Source organism: Rhinopithecus roxellana, chromosome 17 (genome assembly GCF_007565055.1).
Source record: "Rhinopithecus roxellana isolate Shanxi Qingling chromosome 17, ASM756505v1, whole genome shotgun sequence".
In the NCBI taxonomy this organism is placed as follows: Eukaryota; Metazoa; Chordata; class Mammalia; order Primates; family Cercopithecidae; genus Rhinopithecus; species Rhinopithecus roxellana.
The window spans coordinates 70,553,808-70,578,916 of record NC_044565.1 but is presented as its reverse complement, the minus strand read 5'-3'; the positions used below and the strand labels follow the sequence as shown (position 1 = coordinate 70,578,916).

The 25,109-nt window shown below is 50.0% G+C and overlaps 1 protein-coding gene across 1 annotated transcript in view; it reads right to left on the bottom strand.

The window, feature by feature from the left end:
• Positions 1–25,109, bottom strand: part of LOC104668467 (phospholipase B1, membrane-associated) — a 101,583-nt gene that overhangs the window by 37,833 nt on the left and 38,641 nt on the right. The window contains exons 12-29 of the mRNA XM_030920499.1: positions 24,908–25,008; positions 21,237–21,318; positions 17,210–17,314; positions 16,994–17,089; positions 16,687–16,758; positions 15,628–15,666; positions 15,039–15,099; positions 14,074–14,132; positions 12,736–12,809; positions 8,742–8,785; positions 8,021–8,129; positions 5,899–5,950; positions 4,804–4,869; positions 3,865–3,965; positions 2,791–2,872; positions 2,080–2,184; positions 887–982; positions 267–338 (exon numbers count right to left, since the gene is read on the bottom strand). Coding sequence (XP_030776359.1) covers positions 267–338; positions 887–982; positions 2,080–2,184; positions 2,791–2,872; positions 3,865–3,965; positions 4,804–4,869; positions 5,899–5,950; positions 8,021–8,129; positions 8,742–8,785; positions 12,736–12,809; positions 14,074–14,132; positions 15,039–15,099; positions 15,628–15,666; positions 16,687–16,758; positions 16,994–17,089; positions 17,210–17,314; positions 21,237–21,318; positions 24,908–25,008 — 1,416 coding nt within the window. The remainder of the gene's footprint in view (positions 1–266; positions 339–886; positions 983–2,079; positions 2,185–2,790; positions 2,873–3,864; positions 3,966–4,803; positions 4,870–5,898; positions 5,951–8,020; positions 8,130–8,741; positions 8,786–12,735; positions 12,810–14,073; positions 14,133–15,038; positions 15,100–15,627; positions 15,667–16,686; positions 16,759–16,993; positions 17,090–17,209; positions 17,315–21,236; positions 21,319–24,907; positions 25,009–25,109) is intronic.

The window sequence follows — 25,109 nt, the reverse complement described above, 5'->3', positions numbered from 1 at the left end:
TTTTCTCACCAGGATCCCCTCCTTCTGCTGGGGCCTGGGCCTCCTCTCCCTGCTGCGTCTCCTGTTCTCAATGGCGGCTGCACTCTTGTCTCCCCTCTCGCCTCCCCTGTCCATTCTGATGGACTCCCCTCCATCCTCCAAATCTCTCAGGCGTCAGTAAGGGGGCGAGATGGGTGCTGAGGAAGCTGGGGTGGAAGACGAAGTGGGTAGGGCGAACTGTGTGCCCTGGTTTGTGGAGAGGAGCCAGGCAGGTCCTCCCCTCTTACCTGAGTGGGGCAGGTGATGGGGATCTCTGCTCTCAGGTCCAGGGTCTCTGTTTTGCTTCCAAGTGGTTCAAGCTGATCAGGGAAGAAAAGAGAGACATGGGTGTAGTGGTTTGTTTCCATGGAAGTGAGCATTCCCTGGCAGCATCCTGCAGTGGGGAAAGCTCAGAACTCAATTTCAGGGGGGCTTGGCTCCCGCTTCTGGCTCTGCCAGTTGCCAGCCGTGGGGTTTTGGGCCAGTCGCTTTGCTTCTCTGGGAGTAGCCTCCTCGGAGACTCGTCACGCTTCTCTAGCAGGGATGTGGAGAGCCATAAATGAGATAACATGGCTTAAACTGCCTGACATGGTGGCTGGCACACAGGGAAAGATGAATGAACGTGGGGTTTTTGGCTTGCGTTTCTGTAGAGAGGCCCCTCCTCAGAGTTCAAAGCTCTGAGGAGAGGGTGCAGCCGAGCTCAGGCCGAGCAGGCTCTTAAGGACTCCACATTTCCAGCCGCATAGACGTCTACAGATGTGCCAGCCACTGACCCCTCAGCCTCACTTGCAAGGCTCCATTCTGTAGGGGCTGGTGCTGTGCCCTAGACTAGAACCCCAGGGAACAAGGGACACCCCACTTATTTTACCATATTGGCCCAAAGGGCTCTGGCGAGCTGGGAGTGGAATTTCTGACTTGGGTGGATGCAGTCTGGGGCGAAGAAGGACGTATCTGGGAGCCCATCCTGAAAGAGACCAACATACCCCCTCAAGATCCTATTGCTTCAGAGGGAGCCACCACCAGCGGGCCTGGCCCCTGGGACTGACCACTCCACACCTTCCTTCCCCTGGGAGTGCTCCAGATCACCAGCCCCTACAGGGCCCTCTTACCTTAAGAGAGAGATGAGGGTGAGCCCACAAATAATAGTTTCGGGTAACCCCAACCCCTAACCTTCCCTTTTGACCCTATAAGTGCCCCTTGTTTAATTAGAAAAGTGTCATTTATTTTGGGGCACATTCATGTGATGCCTGAGGCCATGCCATGGATGAAGGAGTGAGATCCTGGTCCTGCAGAGAGTCTTGGTCAGCCAGATGGGAAAAGCGACTTCCCAGCTTTTGGTCTGCTGGTCCTGGTGGTATTGGTGGGGAGAATGGAACAAAGCCTTGGGGAAGGCCTGCGTAGCTGGGTCCCCTGACACCAGCCTCTTCGTCTGGAGGTGCTGGGGGTGCATAGAGCTGCTCTCCTTCCCACTTCTCTCCAGTTAGGTGAGCCTCTTGGGATGGCAACCCAGGGGAACAGACCTCAGTCCTCACTGGGTCCACTCACAGATCTCTTCTGTTCAGAGTGGAAGTGCCAGGCAAAGGGCATGGCCCGGGTAGAAACAGAGAACCCCCAGAATGCTCCCTTATAACCGCAGTGCTGCACATGAGAGAGACCATGTGTGTGGCAGAAAGTTAGTCATCTGGAGCTGGCTGTGTTCGTGTCGGCCTCCCTGTCCCTTATTTCCTAAACGATCTTAGGAAGGAAGCGTCACGTCTCTACACCTGTGTTCCATGCGGATGATCACACTCATTTCCAAAGACAGATGTGACAATTTTATTTACGGAAAGCACAGTGCCTGGCACTAGTAGGTGCTCAACACAATGGAGGCTGTTACAGGGGTCATGGGAGCCTCACACATACGGATACGGCTCAGGCATTCAGGGAGCCTGCACCTGCCAGCACAGCCCCTGGAAAGCTGTGTCTTTCCCATTTTATGCACACGCTCATGGAAGCAACTGGCATTTCTGCCTTGAATTTCTTCCTCTAAAAGAGCACCATGGGTGAGGGCAGGGGACATACCGCCAGGACGGGGAGCTGGACGTTCTGGAAGAAGGGCTGCAGCACCACAGAAAAGTCCTCCCGTGTGTCATAGCGGCCTGACTCCACCAGCTCACGCATGCTGCTCTGGGGACACACGCACAGGGTCTTCAGCACAGGCCCTGGGTGGGCCCTGGGTGGGCCCAGGGCCCAGTGAGGCAAGAGCAGGGGTGATGGGCAGCCCATCTCCCTAGATGAAGGGGCCGAATCAGCCTTTCCCTTGAGAACACAAATGCACCTGATGGCACGTCCCTTTCGAGAATTTGGAAACAGGTTGGGTCACCTTTCTGCACTGATTGTAAGTAGACTACTGTCTCTGAAGGGCTAGGCAGGAAGTCCCAAAAGGGATAAAAACCTGGGAAGACCCTCCAGGGGCTCGGCCCCTGCCTTTGGAGTAGGAGTGTGGGGGAGGGAAGGGGGGGCCTCATGAGGCATCCAGGGCTACGGGCCAGGAGTTGGGGTTAAGCCCTCAAGGGTAGCTGGGCCATGAGGGCTTTCCCACCTGGATCCTACTGGGATGATTCCAACCAGGGGGCCTGAGACACCACAGTGACGTGAGACAGAGGAAGGGAACCAGGGTGCTCCCCGTCTCCCCGCAAGCCCTGACCAGCCCTTCCTTCCCTGGGGGCTCTGGGCTGTGTGTCAGAGTGAGCATGGGGGAGAGGACACAGGATGGTCTCTTCTTGGTCTTACCTGGTAGGCTCGGCTGAAGGACTCCAGCCTGGCCAGCTCTTGGGAGTTCTCCCGCAGGGTCAGAACGCAGTTACACAAAACGCTGCACAAAGATGGGGAGGCAGGAGGTCCCAGAGCCTAGGCTTCCATCAGATGCTGGTTCTGATTGCCCAGGTTCAGGGGAGGGGTGGAGAGGCTCCCTCCCACCCCGGTTTAGGAGCACTGAAGTCTTGAGCTCTGGTGCACATGCTCAGGGGCAGGCTTCAGGCCTGACAGGGGCATTGGAGAAAGCCCAAGGGAGGGAGCCGGTGTGGGAATGAGGACCCTCTAAACCAACAGAGCACAAGTGTTGGACTGCAGGTGCTGGGCCTGCAACTGATTACTCAGCTGAGCAAATGAATTTGGGCAGTGAAAATTTAGTGTTTAATTAAAAAGAAAATGCATCCTCTGGTGTTGGAGCTGGTATTTTTGGGCCTCTGATGCTATGCCCTAGACCTCTCCTTCATTCACGTAAGTGCCCTTTTCACACCCATCACATCTACTTAAAAGAGAGATTTCTAAAGCACTTGAAACAATGCCCGGTACACAGGAAGTTCTGTGAGATTTGCTAAGTAAATAGATGTGTAAGATACAAAGAACAATAAAACACACACCCATGTACTTATGGCCCAGTTTAAGAAACAAAACATCCCAGTTTGAAACTCCCTGTGTCCCTCCTAATTCTCTTCTTCCCCTGAAGGTAACTGAGTTGCTCGTACCTTTTCCTTGCTTTCTGTTACAGTTTGACCACACATGTCTACATCCCTAACCACTGCCCATGTTCAGTCTGGGCTATCCTGTCTCTCAGACACCAGCCTCTGTCCCAACTTTGATCCCTCCCCTCTGTGGCTGTCTGCCAGGCACCTTGAGGTTGGGTAACAGGGGAGTCATGGCTCCAGTCTCCCGGAAGGGGGTCGTTCTGGCAGGAGTCATCCTTTACAGACTTGGACACATGGATAGACCAAGTCACAAAGACCCTGAGGCAGCACCACTGCCTGTGGGCCAGACCAGGAGGTGAGGGCATCTCCAGTGTGGGGACAGCCAGGACCTGCCTACCTGGCCTGCTGCACTGGGCACTTGTCCGAGTTTCCCAGGAACACCTGCCGCATGACACTGGGGTTCAAGAAATCCACGAGGTTGACCAGGGCTCTGGGCACCTAAGGGAAAAGCTGCGGATGAGAGGGGGGCTCCGGGAGCTTCTTCCTGGGGCTGTCTCAGGGCCCTGAAGAATGGGTTCCTTTAGCAATCCAGCTTGGTCTTTCTGGAGTTGAGTTCCGAGGAGTCTATACAGGTCTACCTTGTAGGGTCTTACAGGCCGTACATCACACAACTCCATGGGTGCCACCCAAAGGGGCTGCAGCAGCAATGGCACCTCCTGGAGTGGGACAATAAAGGCTAAGAGATCATCTCTGTTTGGCCATCATGTAATGAGCCCAGATACATTAGAATTACCTTCGGTGAGATAGGCGACCTGTTCCCTCCAGCCCAACCTGGCCTAACTCTGCTGAGTAGGCACGCAGGCTTAGCCCGCCAGGGGAGCATCTGGTGGTCAGAGTGCCCTGTGTCAGGCAGCCAGGGCAGCTTGTCCTTGCCAGAGGATGGTGGTGGTGGAGGGGGAATGTGCTGCTGGGTGCAGGACCAGACAGGAGCTTGCTCTAGACCCACCCTGTGGCTCAGAATGCAGTGCCCAGCCTGGGGACCACCTGGCTGCTACCACCAAAAAAATGTCCCAGATAGTAGTGGGGAGATATTAGACAATTCCACCGAGTGTCCCAGGTAGTGGTGGGGGAACAGCCTTCCCTTCTTCAGACCTGGGACCCTTCTGGGCTGATTCCATATAGAATAAGCTTTCCTTGGGGTTCTGAAAATGGAAGGAACCCATGCCCCTGGCTGTCTCCTTTAGAGAAGGGGGTTCTTCTCCCATTCTTTCCCCCCATCCACCTTCACCCTCACCATGCTTGAGCTGTTACCTGCTTGTGGGAGCCCCCTACCCACCTCTCTATGCAGGACATCCAAGGCATCGCGGAGATGGTCAACAAAGTTGGCTGCAGAATACAGATTCTAGAAAGAGACAGGAAGGAGGAAGAGGAGAAATTGATTAGGGTGAGAGGGCAGTGGAGGCAGTTCTCAACTTCCCTTCTGGCTCCAGCCCTGAGGACTTGTTCCCCCTCTAGCCTCCAGCTGTGGCCAGCTCACGACGTCAAAATCTGAGATGAATAGTTGACTACTTGCTGTTGTCAAAGATGGGTCAGTGGGAAGACTAGAACCTTCAGCCAGAGCTTTGGTTCAGGAGCAGAAAGTGGAGACTCCTCCTTCCAATTGCTTGCTACAGTTTCCTCTTTCTGAATTCTCAGGAGTTATAGGAGAGAGGAGTAGAAATACCATATATCTGCCACCTGCTACCTCACCACCTAGGACATGGAGATGGTGCCAAGAACCTGGAGGGTGGTGGGGTAAGAAGAGTATGTGTGTGTGTGTATTGTACATGTATATGTGCAGACATGGGTGTAGCTGGATAATCCTAGGATTGGTTTTAGGAACTGTTCTCAGGGAAGATCTCCAATGCCTACTGGGCAAAGTTAGGAACAACACATAGGCCTGGACCTGGCCCCCATTACCAAATCCGTGCAGTAGTCACATAAATCTCTGCTTCCAATCAGCACTGTGATGACCTTCCAATCTTCATGGAAATTTACTCTCTATATGGAAGGAGGAAAATGCTTGGTAATTTCCAACAAGGAAATGAAAATATCCCTGCCATAGGAAATCCAGTCAATGCTCTATAACATCCTTGCCCACTTGAAATAATGAAATCGGCATCTCTGAACTGAAGGAATTTTAGAGGTTTATTTACAGACCACAGAATCTTAGCATCAGGAGGGATTTTCAGTGTCATTGTGCCCAGCAACAAAGCTCTCCCCACTGACATAATCTCCTCCATAGGACCTCTGTCAGGGGGCTGTCCGACCACTGCTTGAATGTCTCTAATAATATGGGGCTCACTGCTTTTCATGGCAGACAACTTCATTTGAAGACAACTTTAGTGAGTTAGAAAATTAATATTTAGAAATAACCATAAATCTGACTCACATGGTCATCTTTCATCTTCTGCATCAGAGTTTGGACTTGGCTCACAAGATCCCTAAGAAAGAGAGAAAACCCATCCTTCTGTTGAGGAATAGTACCCATAGTTTTCCTCATAGGGGGCCTGAACCAGAGGCTTCTACAGTATCATCCCCACTGCATGAGCTGGCAGAGATCCCGAGGCTCAGAGACCAGGAGCGACTTGCCTCTTCTGGAAAGTTATTAAAACAGATAATCATTTGAAAAGCCAATGATGTGTTTGTTCTGAAGCCGTAGTCAAAGGTACTGCCAATTATATTTGTTACTCATGGTCTCCTTTCTGGGACTCCACATGCAAAAGGGCTTTTACAATTCCATGTGAAGAAACCACTCATCTCTTTTGGAAGACTAGTTTAGATCCTAAAATTAGACCTATGAAACTTTTAGCATGCTTCCTCTTTTCACTCTGGCTGCCAGGAAGCTGAGTTTGATGCTCAAACATAATAACCATAAAAATGTTCATATCGACACAGTTACTTCTTCATTTCCTCCAATGGCTGTGATTTTTCTCGTACATATATATATTTTTTTGTAAACTTGTCTAAATGCTTCTTTCAGAAAGAGGTAGGGAATCACATGTGCTCTACACATGACTGGGTTTATAATTTATGGAAGGTGGCAGGCCTGGTGGGTCATGCCTGTAATCCCAGCACTTTGGGAGGCTAAGGTGGGTGGATTGCTTGAGCCCAGGAGGTTGAGACCACCCTGAGCAACAGGGTGAAACCCTGTCTCTACAAACAATACAAAAAACTTAGCCAGGTATAGTGGTACATGCCTGTAGGCCTAGCTACTAGGGAGGCAGAGGTGGAATGATTGCTTGAGCCTGGGAGGTGAAGGTTGCAGTGAACTGAGATCATGCCAGGGCATTCAGCCTAGGTGACAGAGTGAAATCCCATCTTTGAAAAAAAAAAAATGTAGACTGGGTACAGTGGCTCACGCCTGTAATCCAAGTACTTTGGGAGGCTAGGTGTGCGGATCACTTGAGATCAGGAGTTTGAGATCTCCTGATCTCAGCCTGGCCAACATGGTGAAACCCTGTCTCTACTAAAAATACAAAAATTAGCTGGCCATGATGGTAGAAGGCTGTAATCCCAGCTACTGAGGAGGCTGAGGCAGGACAATCACTCCCGGAAGGTGGAGGTTACAGTGAGCAGAGATTGTGCCACTGTACTCCAGCCTGGTTGATGGAATGAGACTCTATCTCAAAAAAAAAAAAAAAAAAAAAAAAAAAAAAAAAATTACAATTTGCGGAAGGAATAGATTTCAGGGACCTGAGCTCCCCACTTCCACTTGTTCAGGGCCCTGTTATAGACCTGGGTGGGATGGATCCATAGCAAGGTGAACTCCCAGGACATGGTGGTGGGACCATCTGTCCCTAGCTGTTTCTATTACCAAGAGTCCTCCCAGGCTGAGGGAATAGGTCTGGGGGCCACACCCCTCAACCAGAAGGTTGAGCAAGAAGATGACATGTGACAGAGGCTCAGATGGCTGAGCCAGGAGCTGCACAGAGCAAGAAGACCTAGGCTGCTGGGGTCTCTAGGAGCAGGGTAGGGGCCCTTTGGAGACCATCCCAGGAGGCTGGCAGTTGCTCTTCTTTGGGTGCCTCTGGGCTTCTCCATTCCATTTCTTGTTAGCTCCATTATGGGGCTAAGGAGGGGACATGACTCATTACTCCAGATGCCTCTAGGGCCAGAAGGCTTGCCCCATCCATTTGGTTGTCCCTCTCTGATCTTTTTGGGGAATTGCCACTTGTGAGGTTCTGGGGAGAGTGGATCTCTCTAGCACTGTTGTGCTTTGGTGAGTTGTAAACATTGGATAAGGTTAGTCGATTCATCCAGTTATGAGAACATGCTGCACATGAAGGCAAGGTCAGGAGTTGAACCTGTAGGGGCATCACATCTCTCCAAGGCCACAGCCCCTCTAGCCTGTGACAACTTTCGTCACAGGGGCAGCAGGGAAGAGGGTGGCCTGAGCCTCACAAGTGGCTAAGTGCCCCTTTGCACGTAGAGGCCAGCACTATGATCTTAAAGGGTACTATTCGCATTCCACTCCCTACCCTGCAGGCTCCCTCCCTCCCCAAATGCCGTACTCAGCCTTTGCTCCAGGAACAGCTTGATTGAGGAATGCATTCACGTCACTGGCGTCACCCGTGCCCACGGCGTAGCCTGTGAGGTTTCTGTTAAACTCTCGAAGGATATCTGGAAGAGGAGAGGGTGAACAGAATGCAGACGGTTCAGAACAGAAAGCAGGATAGCTTCTCTGGTACCGTGGGACCTAGGACCCCAAAGTGGGCTGTGTTATCATCCTCATGCTTCCTGGGGGAGAGGCAGGGAGGCAGTGTGTGTCCTGGACATAAGCTGGAGCCACCCTAAGTTGAAATGACCTGATGACTATGTGGGCCAGGGTGGCAAGAGCGTCTCACTCTTGTATTAAATTGTATTAATACAATTAAATTACATTAAAATACATTTTTAATACAATTCACAGTGCATTGAAGGGTCACTACCTAATTTGTCTCAGCACCTCCTGGGCCTCTTGGAAAAACCCGAGGCTAAGAATAGTGGGTAACTTGTCCTAGGTCACCTGACAAGCACATTGGAGAGCCAGGGACTGAACCCCGATCTTCAGGCTCTAAATCCAGTGTTTATTCTACCCACCTCGGCTGGTTTTTCATAGCCTCCTGTCTCCTACTTAAATAGTGGGCCACGAGGCAGATGTCATTTGTTCCTTAGCTGGGAGGCACTCTCGGGAAACCAAGCGGCCAGATAGATGGAACAGTAGACAGATTCAAGCCCCTAATGGCTACTTACTAGGTAAGGTGGTCACATTCTCCAGGAAGCCGTCCCCTCCCGAACTGCAGGGCGTGAGCAAGCCAGTGAATGAGAAGGAGAGACAGATTGGTTGAATCAATCTAGAAACTTGACAAAAGAACAGCCCCCACCCTTCTTAGTGCCCATCGGCACCTCTGAGATGGGCCAGACCATCTCTTTGTGTTTGAGGAATTCTGAGAAAAGTTTGAATTCCCTAATATATTGGTTCCCAACCGAACCCAGGATTTGAAGATGAGAGAGCTGTTTCCTTACCAAATCCGGGGGGAGAATGCTTAGCTGAGTATATACTACGTGCCCAGACATGCACTAGATTCCGTTATTTCATGTCTCCCAACAAGCCAATGATGTAGATGTGACTATGTCCATTTCACAGAGGAAGAAAATAAGGTGCACACGGGCTAACTTGCTAAAGGTCACTGAAACCCAACTTGAGCTGGAAGCCTTTGCAAAAGAGATAAAGCTCTTCTCTGCTCAGTAGTCAGGTAAATTCCAATGGAAGGTTCAGAAGAGTGGCCGCTCACTACCTTTCAATGCCCCATCTAATTTTCACTTAATCTAACTTGAAGGTACACCCTGTTTCCTTTTATGCATTTATTAATAAATTGAGTATGACACACAGAAGTAGTATTTCTATTTTAACAAAATCTGATGTTCATATATATGGTATTTACTGTTCTTTTTCTTGTCTCTTTTTCGAATCCCAGCATGTTATTCCAGGCCAGTGGATTTGAAGAACATGGCCTTAGCTTCCAGCCTACCAGCAGAGACTTCTAAGGGACAGGCCATGAGTCATAGTTGTTCTTCATTCATGGAATGCTTGGAATGAAGTGGACTGTTGCATGCCAGAGTAGTCAAGGACTTAAGTCAGAGGCTCTGCAAGCAATTCAGATGGTAGAGAGAAAGCAGATGCCATAAATCTTGTCCTTCTCCTTCACTCAGTTCTTGCTCCCCACCTTTCCATTAGATGTCTGAGCCTAACTTGCTCAGTGGATGGGCATTTGTTTGAGCATCTGATTCTTTTCCAGCTCTGCATGAAGCTGTTGCTTTCTGATCCTTCTTTCTCTGGACTAAAGGCACCCAATCAGAATATTTTACATTTGAAAAGAAATTATAAGCCTATATACCTCCGCCAATCACTCTGTTCTAATTCTGCCTCCTTTTCTCCTCCAATAAAGATATAAACATAGACATGCAAACACAAACGTATCAAGTACTTCCTACTGTAATTTCTTGTTTAAAGGCATCCTCGTTTTAAAACAAGTATGGTGGCTGATCAAGACTAACAGTCTATGAAAATCTCTCCCTGACTTCATTTTAAAGTGAAAACTTCCAGGAGAAGAAAAGGATTATGACAAATAAAACACAAAAGCGCAAAAACAGTCAAACTCTCATTTTGATCAGAACTGTGTGAAACGTGAAAGGAAATAGACCCATATCAAACAGCTAGTCCACCTTAGACCCTTCAGATGCATATCATTTATGTTACACTATGAGCTCAATGGCTGGGCTCTGGTCATCTGTTGTCACCTAACGTGTACAGAAAAATAAGAGTAGATGCTCAGTAACATTTGTTGAAGGAGTTTCAGTCATGTGAGATTGAACCCCTAGTTACTAAAACAAAGGCATTTTTTTTGGTAAATTTTATTTTGGTCCTTTGAATGATCCCAAACAAGCAAACTTATTTCAGTGGAAGAAGAGGCAATGCTCTCAAGACCTCTGGGCCCGCCACATTGTTAAACTGGCCAAAGCTGGAACCGTTCACTATAGAATCTCACAGGTCAAGGGGCCTTGGAAATATTCATAGCCAAGCCTCTTCTGCAGGTCCTGTTCACAGCCACCCACCCCCCACGAATTCCGGGTCTACTTCTCCCCTAACTCCATGAGATCCACTCTTTTCACTTTGTTTCCTAGGGGGAAGAGGCTCAAATTGCATTCTTAATTGATCTAGTATCAATAATTGCCTAGTTTTTCCAATCTAGAAGCTTTAATGGCTCAAAAATTGCTTTTCTCAGATGAGTCTACTACATGAACACTTTCAGGAGATGTTAACAGGTGTTATGAACAAAGAAAATGTTCCAGAATTAAGGGAAACATTGGGTTAAACAGATAAAACTTAAATAGATTTCTGCGTTGCAGGCCTTATCAGAGCCTTTAATATGCTAATACGCACATGAATTCCCCAGAGGAAGGCTATAGTAATGTTTCCCCCTCAAATACAAAGGATTTTCTCTTCTCCAGGAATAGGTCTGGAATTAATGTTCCATGGAACACACTTTGAGACACAGTAGTCTATGTATTCTATCAAGTGTCAAGCTGTCTCTCAGACCCTGACCTAGAGCTTCCATCTTTAACACACGTGCATTTGGGGGAAGCTATTTGAAACGTTTAGGACAAATGAAGGTTTAAAGGGACAGCAGCCATTGAACCTGAGACCTTAGAGCTAGAGCTAGAACTAGAAGACTGAGACATTAGGCTGTAATGGACTTCACTTGCAGGAAGAAACAGAGCAATGGCTGAATTTTCCCATTGCTGCAGAGAGAAACTTTTAGTAGAGGATTGCTGGTTCATATCTGAATCCCACGAGCCCGGCTGGTCGATCTGTTTGTAAAGTTGGGCACATCACCTCACTTACCCAGGTTGCCCCACCAGGTGCACGTCGCGTATCTATCACCTGCAATGTGGTTTGTCTACTTGATTTTTGTTTTTTCCCATGCTATCGTGTGAGGTCATTGCCTTCTTTAGCTGAGACCAAGGGCAGCCTGCCACAACCTCATGCTCTTTCTTGATTGTAACAAGCTGTGCTTTCTCCTCTCTCTCTCTCTCTCTCTCTCTTTTTTTTTTTTGTAGCCTCATTAGGAGCAGAGTGGTGAGTCAGTGAGGCTCTGATTTGTTCCGTGGCAGCCTGTTAGGACCAGGTACCCGACCAAGGACTTGTGGAAACACAGGGACCTTGGCGCAGGAAGGCACTGACCTCTGTTCTTGAGGGGTTGATATCCTCAAGCTAAGGACACCCTAGGTCCTCGTTGTGGGTGGTACAAGCTGAGTGATGGCGCCTCCCTCCCGCCCTGGAAACCCATCCTCTCTGGGACTCTGGTCAGGTCTGGCCAGAGAACCATCACAGTCCTGATCACCCCCTCCCTGCTCCCTGTCACTTCCCCAGGAAGCAAATTGACTCAGAAGAAAAGGGAGGCGGCAGCAAAGGTGTTCTCCTGGCTCCGCCGCTCATGAGCACGCTGCCCCCTTGTGGCCAGCTAAGTTCTACTTGTTTTCCCAGGTAAATTCTGAGCTACTCGCCACTTACTTTGAAGCCTACAGGAATGAGAACTTTATTAGGAAAGAAAGAAACTTGAGAATATCTACACGCAACCGCTCGCCTGACACACCCTGAGCTTCTCCACTTCTGTGTTCGGGATGCCCTTTCTCACCCTTTCCTCTTGTCGAATTGCTAATCTTTCAAGACATGGCTGATAGTGATTGTGTCTTGCTTATGCCCTCTCGAAGTGCGCAGTGGGTTTCAGAGGTTTTCTGTGCAGATGTGTACATATATACAAAGGCAGTCGTGTGACTACAAGACAACATGAATAAACACATAAGGACGGTAAACAGAGACGCAGGAACACCACGTGCACACGTATACATGCAAGCAGGGAGGTGAAGATTCAGGGATTTGGTGCTTTTCTGGTGCATTTCCTGTTGGATTTGCTGACCCAGGAGTCTGATAAGAACCCTGGTTTACTTTCTCTGCACAATCAAAAAAAAAAAAAAAAAAAAAAAAAAAAAGATTATCAACAGTAAAATATCCTCTCCACTCACCAAATGTTCACATTTTGCAGAAATATATAGCTTTTTCTTCCTGAAAGCCCCTTCCAGACCAAGTCTTCGACCTCTGGGATTTACATATTTACAGGAGACAAAGCCACACCCAATCTCTGTTGTAGGGGGAGCCCCAGGAGTGGCCAAAGGTTAACATTACCTGTATGACAGTCCCCGATACTGTGTGGTGACATCGGGGAGGTCGTCTGGTTTGGAGCCAATTCCATTGCCAGCCTTTGAAAATATACCAGAGTCCACAGGAAAATTAGCAAGTCAGAAACAGGGAGGCCATGAATGTGCAGGGCTTCCAAAGAGGTGGTTCCCAATGCACTCGTGGTGGCAGGAGCAGACACGGGACCAGGAGCCCTCGGCTCTAAGTCTGCCATCCTCCTCTCCAGCTGTGTGCCTTCTCCAACTCTTAGCTGCCTCCTTGCTGAGCTGAGGACATACCCTGCTCATTTCACAGGGAGTGTTTTGGGGATCAAATTGGATTACAGTTGTAAAAACCGCTTTGAAAACTCTCAAGTGCTTTACAAACATGAGAGTGTTAATAATATCATTCCCAGCGTTATGTCTGTAAATTTTTTTTTTTTTTTTGAGACGGAGTCTCGCTCTGTCACCCAGGCTGGAGTGCAGTGGCACGACCTTGGCTCACTGCAAGCTCTGCCTCCCAGGTTCACGCCATTCTCCTGCCTCAGCCTCCTGAGTAGCTGGGACTACAGGCGCCCGCCACCACACCCGGCTAATTTTTTGTATTTTTAGTAGAGACGGGGGTTTCATTGTGCTAGCCAGGATGGTCTCGATCTCCTGACCTCTTGATCCACTCGCCTCGGCCTCCCAAAGTGCTGGGATTACGGGCGTGAGCCACCGCGCCTGGCTGCCCCTAAGTTCTTTATGAGCATGAAGAGAGAGCTCATTGGCTTAAGTGACTGCAGTGGACAGATTTCTCCTAAGTCTCACGTTTCTCCTCTTTCCCTCTGGGGCATTCTGTAAGGTACCCTCAAGGCTTTGGACATGCTGCTGGAAAGTGATGATCTGGGATAGTAAAATAGCCCCATTTCTTGGAAGTTAGCAGAGCCTTATCCACAACTAAGGAGTCCTTGCTGCTTTCCATGCAGATGCAAAGAAGAAACACATGTGAGGGTCTCAGCTGATTATAAAGCGTAATCCAAAGGAAAAAGAGCAACCGCACAGGGAGGTTTAGGAGAATGTTGAGTCAAAATGACATATTTTTACATATATTTAAAAAAGTGTTATTGGGTGTTCAAAATCTCTGCCCTCTGAGACAATTCAGTTCACTCTTGAAAAAGATGTCCTCTGCATATCTGTTTGAGAAAGCGGCCGCAAATCGAATCATTGGCACGCTCTTGGATTGACAGAGCCAGGTAGAGGGGCAAAAAAAGGCAGAGGACAGGCATGCAGGCCCTTAAGTTAAGGGGACTGGGATCTGGAGCTGACCTAGCTATTCCCAAACCACCCAGGGCCCAAGAGTCCTTACGGTCAGAGAATCCCCCAGAGCAGCCACAACTTGGATGTCTGCAGGTCTCAGAGCATGCACTGGAAAGACAAGCGGACACACTTAGGGCTGTAGGAGGGAAGCTGAGTCAGACTCTAGTGCCTCTGGCTTCAAGCAAGATCCGAAACACAATCTGCATGAGCACAGCGCCGTGCAGGGCTGGGCGTGCAGAGTGCCATGGAGGCAAAGTTACGTGAGGACAGTTTTCCCATAAGGCACAACTGATCCTGGACCTACAGGGAAAGAGAGGTGCAGAGAGGGAGAAGGAGGGAGAAGAAGAAAAGTGGGGAAAGGGAGGAGAGGCAAAGGGAAAAGGAAGGAGGGAAGAAAGAAGAGAAAGGTGGGAGGGAGGGCAGGGCAGAGTAGTAGCCCATTTTAGTGCCATGGTCATGGGAGATGCCAGCCATGGCCTGAGTGCACTAGATGGGCATCAAACCACATAAGACGAGGTGTAGGACCTGACGTGCAGCCCGTTTAGAGCTGGGTTCTGAATTTCCACCAAGAGTCTGAGAATAGTCATGTTGGGCCTTTCTCTGCCCCCACATCTCTTCTGAAGAGCCCAGGGAATCTTCCAGGCCCTACTGCAGGCAGCAGTGATTGCAGAGCCTGGGGCCACAGAGCCACCTTCCTCCTGGGACTCGGGCCCACCTCTGTGCTGAGGCACCAAGGGTGTGCTCACAGGGCTCCTCCGCTTGTGCTCCCTCTAAGAGGTGCAGGTGGGCAGGAGATAGCTCCTGGTCCTAGGTGCCTTGGTGCCTGCTGCGCATGGTGTCACCACCAGCCACAGTAGTGCAAAACAGGGACTCGTCCCAGGTGACCACCCAGGCAGGCAGCAAGCACTGGCCATCACTGCCATTTAGTGAGTGTGAAAGTCAGTTCAGAGGACTCACTGGCATAGAAGCCCCTGTGGAGGGGCCCTGGGTCCTGCTGTGCCATAGGGGGCTTACCTGAGGTAGGGGGCGAGGCAGAAGGGGCTCTGTCCCTGCATGGCAGCCAGGTCCCATGACCCTAAGGGCACAGAACAAATCCCAGAATCTCAGGGTTGAAAGGGACCAGAAAAACTGGCTATCAGATGTATCTCAAGAGCTTTGAAAAATACAGATTCCTGGGTCCTACTCCTGGGGAGGGGCCTCAAAAGGCCTTTTGAAGAAGGCACCCTAGGTGATTTTGAGTATCGGCCACAGGTCGAGGTCCACTCATCTAGTTCAGACCCCTCCACCATCCAGTGCAAGAATCAAGGCAGCAACAAATGACCCCACCCCACAGCAGCCACTGCTTCTGCACCAGCTCTACAAGGAAGGGGATTTCTCTTCACTTATGTCTCAATGAAGCTGGGATTGGGTTGGCTGGATGCCTTCCAGCTGTTATCCACAGCATTTACGCTGCCCACTACTCCATCTGAAGGTCAGGTGTGCGGCCTTTATGCCCACCTAGAATTCTTGCCCACTTTCCCACCCTGTCCTGTTGGGCCTGACCCAGCCCAGGGGTTGCCCATTGCATTGCCTGGTGAGTTAAGGGGAGGCAAGAGGCAGGTACCTGCACGCTGTTCTTGTAGGTCCTCAGAAATGGCTGGACCTGTAAGGAGACGGGGATGAGCAACGGCAGCAAATTCTGCTTGCTTCTCTGCTTGCGTAAGTGTCGGCCTGGCACAAACAGCTGCAGCCTCCCTGCCCTGTGTCCCAAGCCCGGCCTCTACCAGGCTGACTCCCTCCCAAGATGCAGGGGGCCATCTCTGCAACCTGAACCCAGCACAAAGAATGAGCATCAATTCATGCTTCACGGGAACACGCCTGTCTTCCTTCCACCTCCCGCGCGGCTGGGTGAGGATAGCTGTGCTGCCTCCCTTTCTCCACCCTCCCCTCTTGCAACCATGCACCTCTTTCTGCTGGAAAAAGCCCTTGTCTCCACTCCTCAGGCTCCCTTGCCACTCCACACCTACCCCACCCTGCAGTGACTACGGCCCCTTCCTGCCCAGGCAAGAAAAGTCAGACGATTTTGGTCCTGCCTCACATAAGCCCTGTGCACTGGTTCTCAGTGTCAGCCTAGGAGCCCTCTGGGTATACAGAGGGATTCTTGGGGGTGAGGGCAGCTGCTGCAGAGCTCCAAGAATCTTTCTGAGAACTTGTGAGTAAAAATGGGGGGCTTGTCCTGCTTTTCCTTCCCTAGCTCCAGCTTCCAATTTACTCCCCTGCCCCCATCCAACTAGAGATCTAGATCTTGGTTCCTCGCTCTGCCCACATTGTCATGGAGGCAGGGGCTATATGAAGACAAGAGATCCTTCCGCCCCATCTGCCCTTGAAGTTCTCTGCTGCCCTCAGCTTTCAGAATGACAGGTAGATGTGGCTGCCATGCTCATCTTGCCTGCCTCAAAGAGTTGTCTCCAGCCCAGACATGTGTGAGGGCTTCCAGCCATGCAGAGACCAAGCGCTCCCAGGCCTCTGGGTCACTGGGGGTGGTCATCCCTCTCAGCACAACCAGATGGGGCATTTGGGGTGGGTGGGCAGGCAGAGCTGGGGTGAGGGTGAGGGCCTAGGATGAAATGAACCAAGAAGCCCAATGGAGCTGGAGCCTGGAAGGACGTGCTTTCCACTCTACCTGGTTCGGACATGTGATATTGATCTCGTTTTCAAACTTATGATGTGTCGTCTTCTGGCCAACAGGCTCCAGCTAAACAAAGAAGCAGGGAGATGGGGAGTGAGGAAGAGGCGGTCAGAATGGAAAGCTCAGGACGCAGGTCAGGGGTGCGGGAGGCAGGGAGGGAGGAAGGAGATGGGGTTTGTTTATCATTGCTGTGCACAGAATCACACGGCCTGCACGATGGGCCTCCAAGGTCCTCCAAAGGCTTTGTGGAGTCTTTTTCTTACCAGAGGGAGGATGCATTTTCCTACTGCAGCCACCTTACCATATTGTTCCAGAGGCCACTGGCTGCACGGGAGTGAGACTTGCTGCTGAAGTGGAAACAGTCAGGCGCAAAGAAAGAGTTGTCAGGCAATCCTTCCTGGTCACCGGGCAGAAAAAGAAAGGCAGTTATTGACACGCTGGATCATGTAAATGACACTCAGAAACAGCCACACACTATCTGTGGATTCTCTTTATCCACGATGCTTGCTTTCTTTACCGAGGTCTTTGGCATGTCCACGTTTTCAAAGAACGGCTGCACGACCACTGTAAAATCTTCCCTTGTGTCATATCGCCCACTCTCAATCAGTTGGTGGGTCTTCTCCTGCAGGAGGAAAAGGGGACAGAGGTCACGCGGTTCTCTCTGCACCTGCTCGGTCCTTGATCCATCTCTTTCTCCAACACAGAATTAAACAGAATCTGACTGTTGAGTGAAATCAACCTGGCGCAAAATCTCAACTGAGATTTTACATTTTAGATCATTTACATTTTAGATCAGCCTTTATCTCAGCCCCTGGCCCAAAACTCTGCTGCGATTGCATATATTTGAGCTAGTCTGTGAAAAGGGAACGGTAAGAAAAGTCTATCAGCTTGACTTTATTTTTTTAATTTTTAAAATTTTTTAAAATTATTTATTTTGAAACACAGTCTCATTCTGTCGCCCAGGCTGGAGTGAAATGGTGCGATCTTGGCTCACTGCAACCTCCACCTCCTGGCTTCAAGCGATTCCCCTCAGCCTCCGGAGTAGCTGGGATTACAATGCCCACCACCACGCCCGGCTAACTTTTTGTATTTTTAATAGAGATGGGGTTTCACCATGTTGATCAGGCTGGTCTCAAACTCCTGACCTCGTGATCCACCCGCCTCGGACTCCCAAAGTGCTGGGATTACAGGTGTGAGCCACCATGCCACCATGCCTGGTCAGCTTGACTCCTTTTAAAGCTATTCTGATTGAGGACTTGAGGGGTGGTCTTTGGTTAAATGACATTCTGAATAATCCTAAGAATTTATTTCTGTCCTACATTTGTTCAGAAAAATCAAAGGCGAATCAAAATTTAATGTATATTTATATTGCCTGTGCATGGTGTGTGTGCGCTTCTTTGAGGCTCTCAGATCTGTGTAACCCTCACAGCTTCTGCTTGGGGTCACTTCTAGGAAAACCTGTTACCCCAGTTCCGGCTTCCACTCTAGCCTGACTCAGCCATTCCACTGCTAACCAGGGTTTCTATCACCTTGGGATTACTCTGGCTGGAGAGGGAAGTCAGGGTTACATACCTGGGAATGTGAATGATGTCACTTCAGAAGATACCACACACTGTCTTTTCCCAGGGTCAATTCCTAGGCCAGGAATGTCTTATGTCTGACCTCCCAAGCCAGTGTCTGCCTTGAGTAAGGCATGAGGGAAGGAGAGAAGGTCATCTCTCAGAAGGTCTGCTAGGTCTGCAAACTAGCAGAGTGACTTCCAGCATGCTGCTTCCCTTTTCTCTGTTTCCCCTTGTAAATGGAGGATGTTGGCTGAGTCCTGGGCCATCTCTTAAGTCCTTTCCGATGCTACTGGTTACTCTGGGGATAGCCAGATGGGCTCACGGTGGAACCACACGCCTTTTGGCAGTGGAAAGAAATAGTGTGCAGCGTCCCTGGCACATGGCAAGTGGCAAGTGAGTGACTGTGGTTATTAATAGGAATGATCATCTCCAGGGAGAGTGATGAGAGCCGCAGCTATTGTGGGAAGTAGGGTGTGAGATGATTCTGAGAGAGGGTGTGATGGCCACACACGGCTGACACGTGGGCATCTCCAAAACACTAGACCAGGGCCTCAGTGGCAACCAGGATCAGCCTGGGAACAGCTGGCCTGTCTGCAGAGGCCGGCAGGGCGATGTTGGTGAATCTTTCTCCTGCTTGTCGGCTGCTCAGCATCTGAACCCACTTCCAAGTTTGAAGACCCCACTGCATAGAGAGCAGCCTGTCTCCCACTGTGGAGGCTAAAAAAGACGACAACACCCGCTTTCCCAACCCCTCTTGCAGCCAGGGCGTGGGTACATGACTGAGGCTTCACCAATCATTGCCTGTGTCAGGGATGGCAAAACATCCATTCTGCTGAAGGTGGCAGCTGCATCCAGTTCCTAGAAGCAGCAGTGACAGTGGAGTCTGTGATGTCTTCCCTGGACCAGGTCTGTGGCCTGATTCTTTTTTTTTTTTTTTTTTTTTTTTTTTTGAGATGGAGTCTTGCTCTGTCCGGGTTCAACGCCATTCTCCTGCCTCAGCCTCCCGAGTAGCTGGGACTACAGGCGCCCGCCACCATGCCTGGCTAATTTTTTGTAATTTTAGTAGAGATGGGGTTTCACTGTGTTAACCAGGATGGTCTCTATCTCCTGACCTCGTGACCTTCCCGCCTCGGCCTCCCAAAGTGCTGGGATTACAGGTGTGAGCCACCGCGCCCGGCCCTGATTTGGATTCTTTTTATTTTTTATTTTTTTATTTTGAGACAGTCTCACTGTGTCACCTAGGTTGGAGTGCAACGGTGCAATCTCGGCTCACTGCAGCCTCCGCCTCCTGGGCTCAAGTGATCCTCCCACCTTAGCCTCTCGAGTAGCTGAGACTACAGGCATGTGCCAGCACGTCCAGCTAATTTTGGTATTTTTTGCAGGGTTTCACTATGTTGGCCAAGCTGGTCTTGAACTCCTAACCTCAAGTGATCCACCCGCCTCCGTCTCCCAAAGTGCTGGGATTATAGGCGTGAGTCACCGCACCCAGCCCTGATTTTGATTCTTACGGCTTGGCCCCTAGAATTCCAGGATTCCATGATTCCTCATGGCTTTGCTCCTGACCCTAGCTCTCTAGCTCTGTCAGAGATTCTGTGTAAATATTAAATCTGTTTAAATTAGTCAGAAACTGCATGAACTTTAGTTGCGTGCACCCAATAACCCCAATTGAAACAGGGTTGCTCTCATGGCCATAACCTCAGCTGTTTTTCCTCTTCTGATGTGGGCCAGGCACTTCCTCCCCCAGAGTCCGAGGTGCCTGCTCACAGCAGAAGGAAGTATGGCTTGGCGCAGTGGCTCTTGCCTGCAATCCCAGCACTTTGGGAGGCTGAGGCAGGTGGATTGCTTGTGTGCAGGAGTCCAAGACCAGCCTGGGCAACATAGTGAAACCCAATCTCTACTAAAAATACAAAAAGTAGCCGGGTGTGGTGGCACACACCTGTAGTCCCAGCTACTTGGAGGACTGAGGTGGGAGGATCACTTGAGGCTTAGAGGTCAAGGCTGCAAGTGAGCCGAGATTGTGCCACTGCACTCCAGGCTGGGTAACAAAGTCAGACCCTGTCTCATTATAAATAAATAAATAAATAATAAATAAAATAAAATAAAATAAAGGAAGTCCAGCTGGGGAGTCATCCCGAGTGCTAGGTAGTAGACACAAAGGATAATAAATACAGATTCATTTCCCTGAGCCCTGATACACCTGGCAGGTATAGCTGCCCCCAAAACGGTCTGCAGGGAAATGGTGCCGTCCCCAAGGAGTCCATGGACTCCCGGAAGGATGGATCCACTCTGGCAGCTGTTTGCAGCCTAGTCTAGAAGAAAAGCCTACCATTGTCCTCTTTGAGTGACTGGACAAATTTTTTGTTGGGGAGAAACTCAATCGTTAAGGGAATCAGCTGTTCTGGTCAAAGATGTGCTAGAGAAAGGACTAAAACGAACAACTCACAAGATGGATATGATCTCCTGACTTTCTTTCTCCTTGTGCTCCCCAAGAACATCCATTCTATCGGCGCGGAGGGCAGAGGGAATGCACCTTATCTTGCTGAACCCTGGAGACCCTCGAGGGAGGGAGGTCTTTCAGCCTACGTTTCCCACCCAGGAGCTGGAAGTTCAGAGAAGTTTCATTGCCCACATGTCTAATGTTCCACAACCAGTGAGCAGAGTCAAGGTTCGGATCTGGATAGATCCACTCTGAAACTTCTTTCCATGATCCGTGTTTGCCATGGACGAGTGGAAACGTTCATTTCATGTAACGACCAAGAACTGAGATTCAGTGGCTCGTGTTCAGGGACTTGGTTCTGTGGCGCAATTCAAACAAACCAAATAGCAGCCCCCGCTGTGTCTCAGGGTGTTTTAAAATCAGCAAACTAGTCAGTGGTCATTGCCCACACAGGGTCAAAATTACTGAAGCATTGACTTGTTCTCCAGACAGAGGAATCAAATCACACAGCAGTTCTGGGAAGTCTTAGAACCTTCCCAGCTTACCTGAAACTTCTTGTTGAATTCGATGAGGGTGGCGAGTTCTGTTGAGTTATCATCAAACTTCAGGACACAGGGACACAGAGACCTGCAGACCAAACCAAAGAGAAACCCTCACTGCATCAAGATCACCATCCTGAATAAGGGAAGCAGAAACGTTGGCTTGAGACTCAACATATTTCTTGTAACTTGGAGTTCAGAAATCTGTGCTAATGAGGAGCCTGCCTGGCTGACCTGCTGACCACACCAAATGAAGTTAAAGAAAATTTCCAGGCCAGGCGCGGTGGCTCACGCCTGTCATCCCAGCACTTTGGTGGACGAGGTGGGCAGATCCCTTGAGGTCAGGAGCTCGAGACCAGGCTGGCTGACACGGCAAAAGCCCGTCTCTACTAAAAATATAAAATATTAGCCGGGCATGGTGCTGCATGCCTGTGGTCCCAGCTACTCAGGAGGCTGAGGCACGAGAATTGCTTGAACCTGGGAGGCGGAGGTTGCAGTGAGCTGAGATTGTGCCACTACACTCCAGCCTGGGTGACAGAGTAAGACTCTCTCTCGAAAGAAAAAAAAAAAAGAAAAGAGAAAAATTCCTAGACCTGGATTTGCTCTTGAAAATGAAGTAGACTTCTTCTGCCATCTGTAGGAGTGACTTTTATGGAGCCGACTCACCTTGGGGCTGTCTGAGGAAAGTGCTGTGCGGATGAGGCATACTGCAGTGACAACAATAATAATTGCTGAGATACATTGATTTGAATATATTTTAGTAGTTATTACTGAATAATTAACATTGAAAGGTATACCAAGCACTGCAATAATAACTTTATGGGTATTAACCTGTTTAGTCCTCCCAGCCATTCTAGAAGTGGTATTCTCATTATCCCTGTTTTAGAGATGAGGAAACCAAGGCTCAGAGTGGTTGAGTAAGTTTCTCAAGGTTGCATGGGTGCTGAGTGTGGGAGCTAGGACTTGACTCAAGTCTGCCTGGCTCTGAACCTGAGCTCTTAATCTCTATATTAAATCTCCATATTAAACTGCTTCCATCCAGTCTGCATCTCTGACCTGGCCAGCTACCTGGCACATCTGGGCTTTTGGTCCAGGGGGATGAGGTGGTAACAGCAGGGATGGCTCCGGGTAGACTCAGCACTGCAGAGGAAAGCACAACCACCTGATGAAACAGTGGAGAGCTGGCCGGGCGTGGTGGCTCAACCCTGTAATCCCAGCACTTTGGGAGGTCGAGACGGGCGGATCATGAGGTCAGGAGATCGAGACCATCCTGGCTAACATGGTGAAACCCCGTCTCTACTAAAAACTACAAAAAACTAGCCGGGCGAGGTGGCGGCGCCTGTAGTCCCAGCTACTTGGGAGGCTGAGGCAGGAGAATGGCGTGAACCCAGGAGGCGGAGCTTGCAGTGAGCTGAGATCTGGCCACAGCACTCCAGCCTGGGTGACAGAGTGAGACTCCGTCTCAAAAAAAAAAAAAAAAAAAGAAAAAACAGTGGAGAGGTGGGGAGTGCAGGGCACTGCAGAGGCGGCAGGAAAAGACTGAGTCTATCCAACCTTGACATTCAGTGACTTGGCCATCTCAGATCTGTGAATGGGCCTGGCAAATGTCTATTCTGAACCTTTAGTTTGAAAGGTCTAAAAAACCCTGCCGGGATGGGTAGCAAGAGGCTTTCTGGTAAGCTGCTCTGAAATGGAGTGAAGACACTGATCCCCTGTGTGGCCCAGTGACTGGAGAAAGTGGGAGCCAGGGGATGAGTCAGCAGTTGGAAATAGCATGCCTGACACCAGCTGTGTTCATAGGCACGTGTCACCCAGCAGCTATCCTGTCTCTGCTCACAGCACTGTGAGGCCTTCTCCAGGGGACCTGTGCAGTTTGGGTCCCCCAGGTGAGGCATGGCGTGGATCTGCAGAGGAGCAGGAAAGGTACCCCTTAACTTCCAAGAGCAAGTCTGGCCCATGTGAATTATTCAGTCATTCAGCAAACAGCAGCTGAGCCCCTACATCGTGCTAGCAGTGACTCAGACTGAGTTCACAGGCTGTGGGGGAGAGAGGCACATGAAGAATTACCATGTGATGTGCTCAGGGCTGGGATGGGGACCTGTACCGAGTAACAGAGCTGGGGGGCAGGGTAGGGGAGCACAGCCTCAGTGACCTTGGCTAACAGTCCAGAGGAGAACTTGTAGGAAGGAAGGCTGTGGGAAATATTCATGCTTCACTTAGAGAAACGTCTTATTCCCGACCGTCCTGGAGATGTGTGATACAGGCTGGGTCTCCCTTATCTGAAATGCTTTAAGGCAGAAGCATTTCAGATTTTTTTTTTTTTTTTTTTTTTTTGGAATATTTGCATTACCCTATGGCTATCGTTTTCAGCCACATCTTTACAACACAGAGAATGAGCAAAAACTAGGTGAGTAATGCACGCAGGTCTTAGCCCCACATGAGCCCTCGTGGGGAACCTGTCGTTGGAGTATCTCACCTGCACATGTGCCATTTTGCTACGCTTTGTGGGCATGCTTGAGCCACAGGATTTGGGCATGCGCAGAAAAGATAGTGCATCGCAGCTGAAGGGGGCTTTTCGGGGCTGCTGAGTAAACTGCGTGCTGTGCACCTGTGTTTTGACTACAGCCTGTCACATGAGGTCAGGTGTGGAATTTTCCCCTTGTGGTGTCATGTTAGCATTTTAAAAGTTTTGGATTTTGGGTTGGGCGTGGTGGCTCACGCCTGTAATCCCAGCACTCTGGGAGGCCGAGGAGGGTGGATCACCTGAGATCAGGAGTTCAGGACCAGCTTGGCCAACATGGTAAAACCCCATCTCTACTAAAAATACAAAAATTAGCTGGGCGTGGTGGTGTGCCTGTAATCCCAGCTACTCAGGAGGCTGAGGTGGGAGAATTGCTTGAACCTGGGAGGTGGAGGCTGCAGTGGGCTGAGATCGCACCACTGTACTCCAGCCTGGGTGACAGAGTGAGACCTTGTTTCAAAAAAAAAAAAAAAGTTCTGGATTTTGGAGCATTTCAGATTTCAGATTTTCGGATGAGGGATGCTCAGCCTGTATTAGATGGGGAAGCCAGCTCTGTCTGGCTCTGGAGGCTGAGGGGTGAAGACGTCCTCTCAGGCAACTTCTGAGGACCAGTGCTTTCTACTCTCTGGGGAGGACTGTATCCTCTGGACCCTGCTGATTCTGGTTTGACCTCCTTCTCTGGCTAGTGACAGTGGCCCTGTATCTGTGAATGCTTTACGTGGAACACCCATACCAACCAGAGGCACCCCTGTCCTAGAGATGGGCCTCTACGAGGGGACAGGTCAGCTCTGGACATACTTGGAAGCAGGTCCCAGCAGTGGCCTGGGCGGTCCCCGGGCCTCGCCCACACAGCTTGACTCCATTCCTAGCATTTACTCTTCCCTCTGGAGGCCTAGAGGGTGCCTTGTGGCTGCCATGGCAACAGAGGTGGGGTGCAGGGGTAGTTCTCCATGCACACCCTGAGGAGGGCTGAGGCCTATACCAGGGTGGAAAAATCCTGGGATATCCTCGCCTTAGGCCTTTCCAGGTTAGAAGACGGAGTGGTCACAGCCCTTTCACACTTTGGCCCTTGGGTTTTCTAAGGAATTTGCTAAGGGTGCCACTGCCCTTAGCAGTGAGGATTTTTAGCAGAACTGGGGAGAAGTGTCTGTCTGACCTGAGGATCATCCTTGGGCAGTAGACTTTTTTCTCCTGGTACAGCTCTCTCAGGTTGACGATCTCAAGCACCGTCACCAGGTTCACAAATGCCCGAGGAACCTGAGAAAAGGCAAAAATCAGTCACCAAGAGGATGAGGCTGGGCAGCTCCAGGCTCTCACCTGGGTTTGGGACCTGCGCTTCCTGCTGAAGTTTCAGGTCT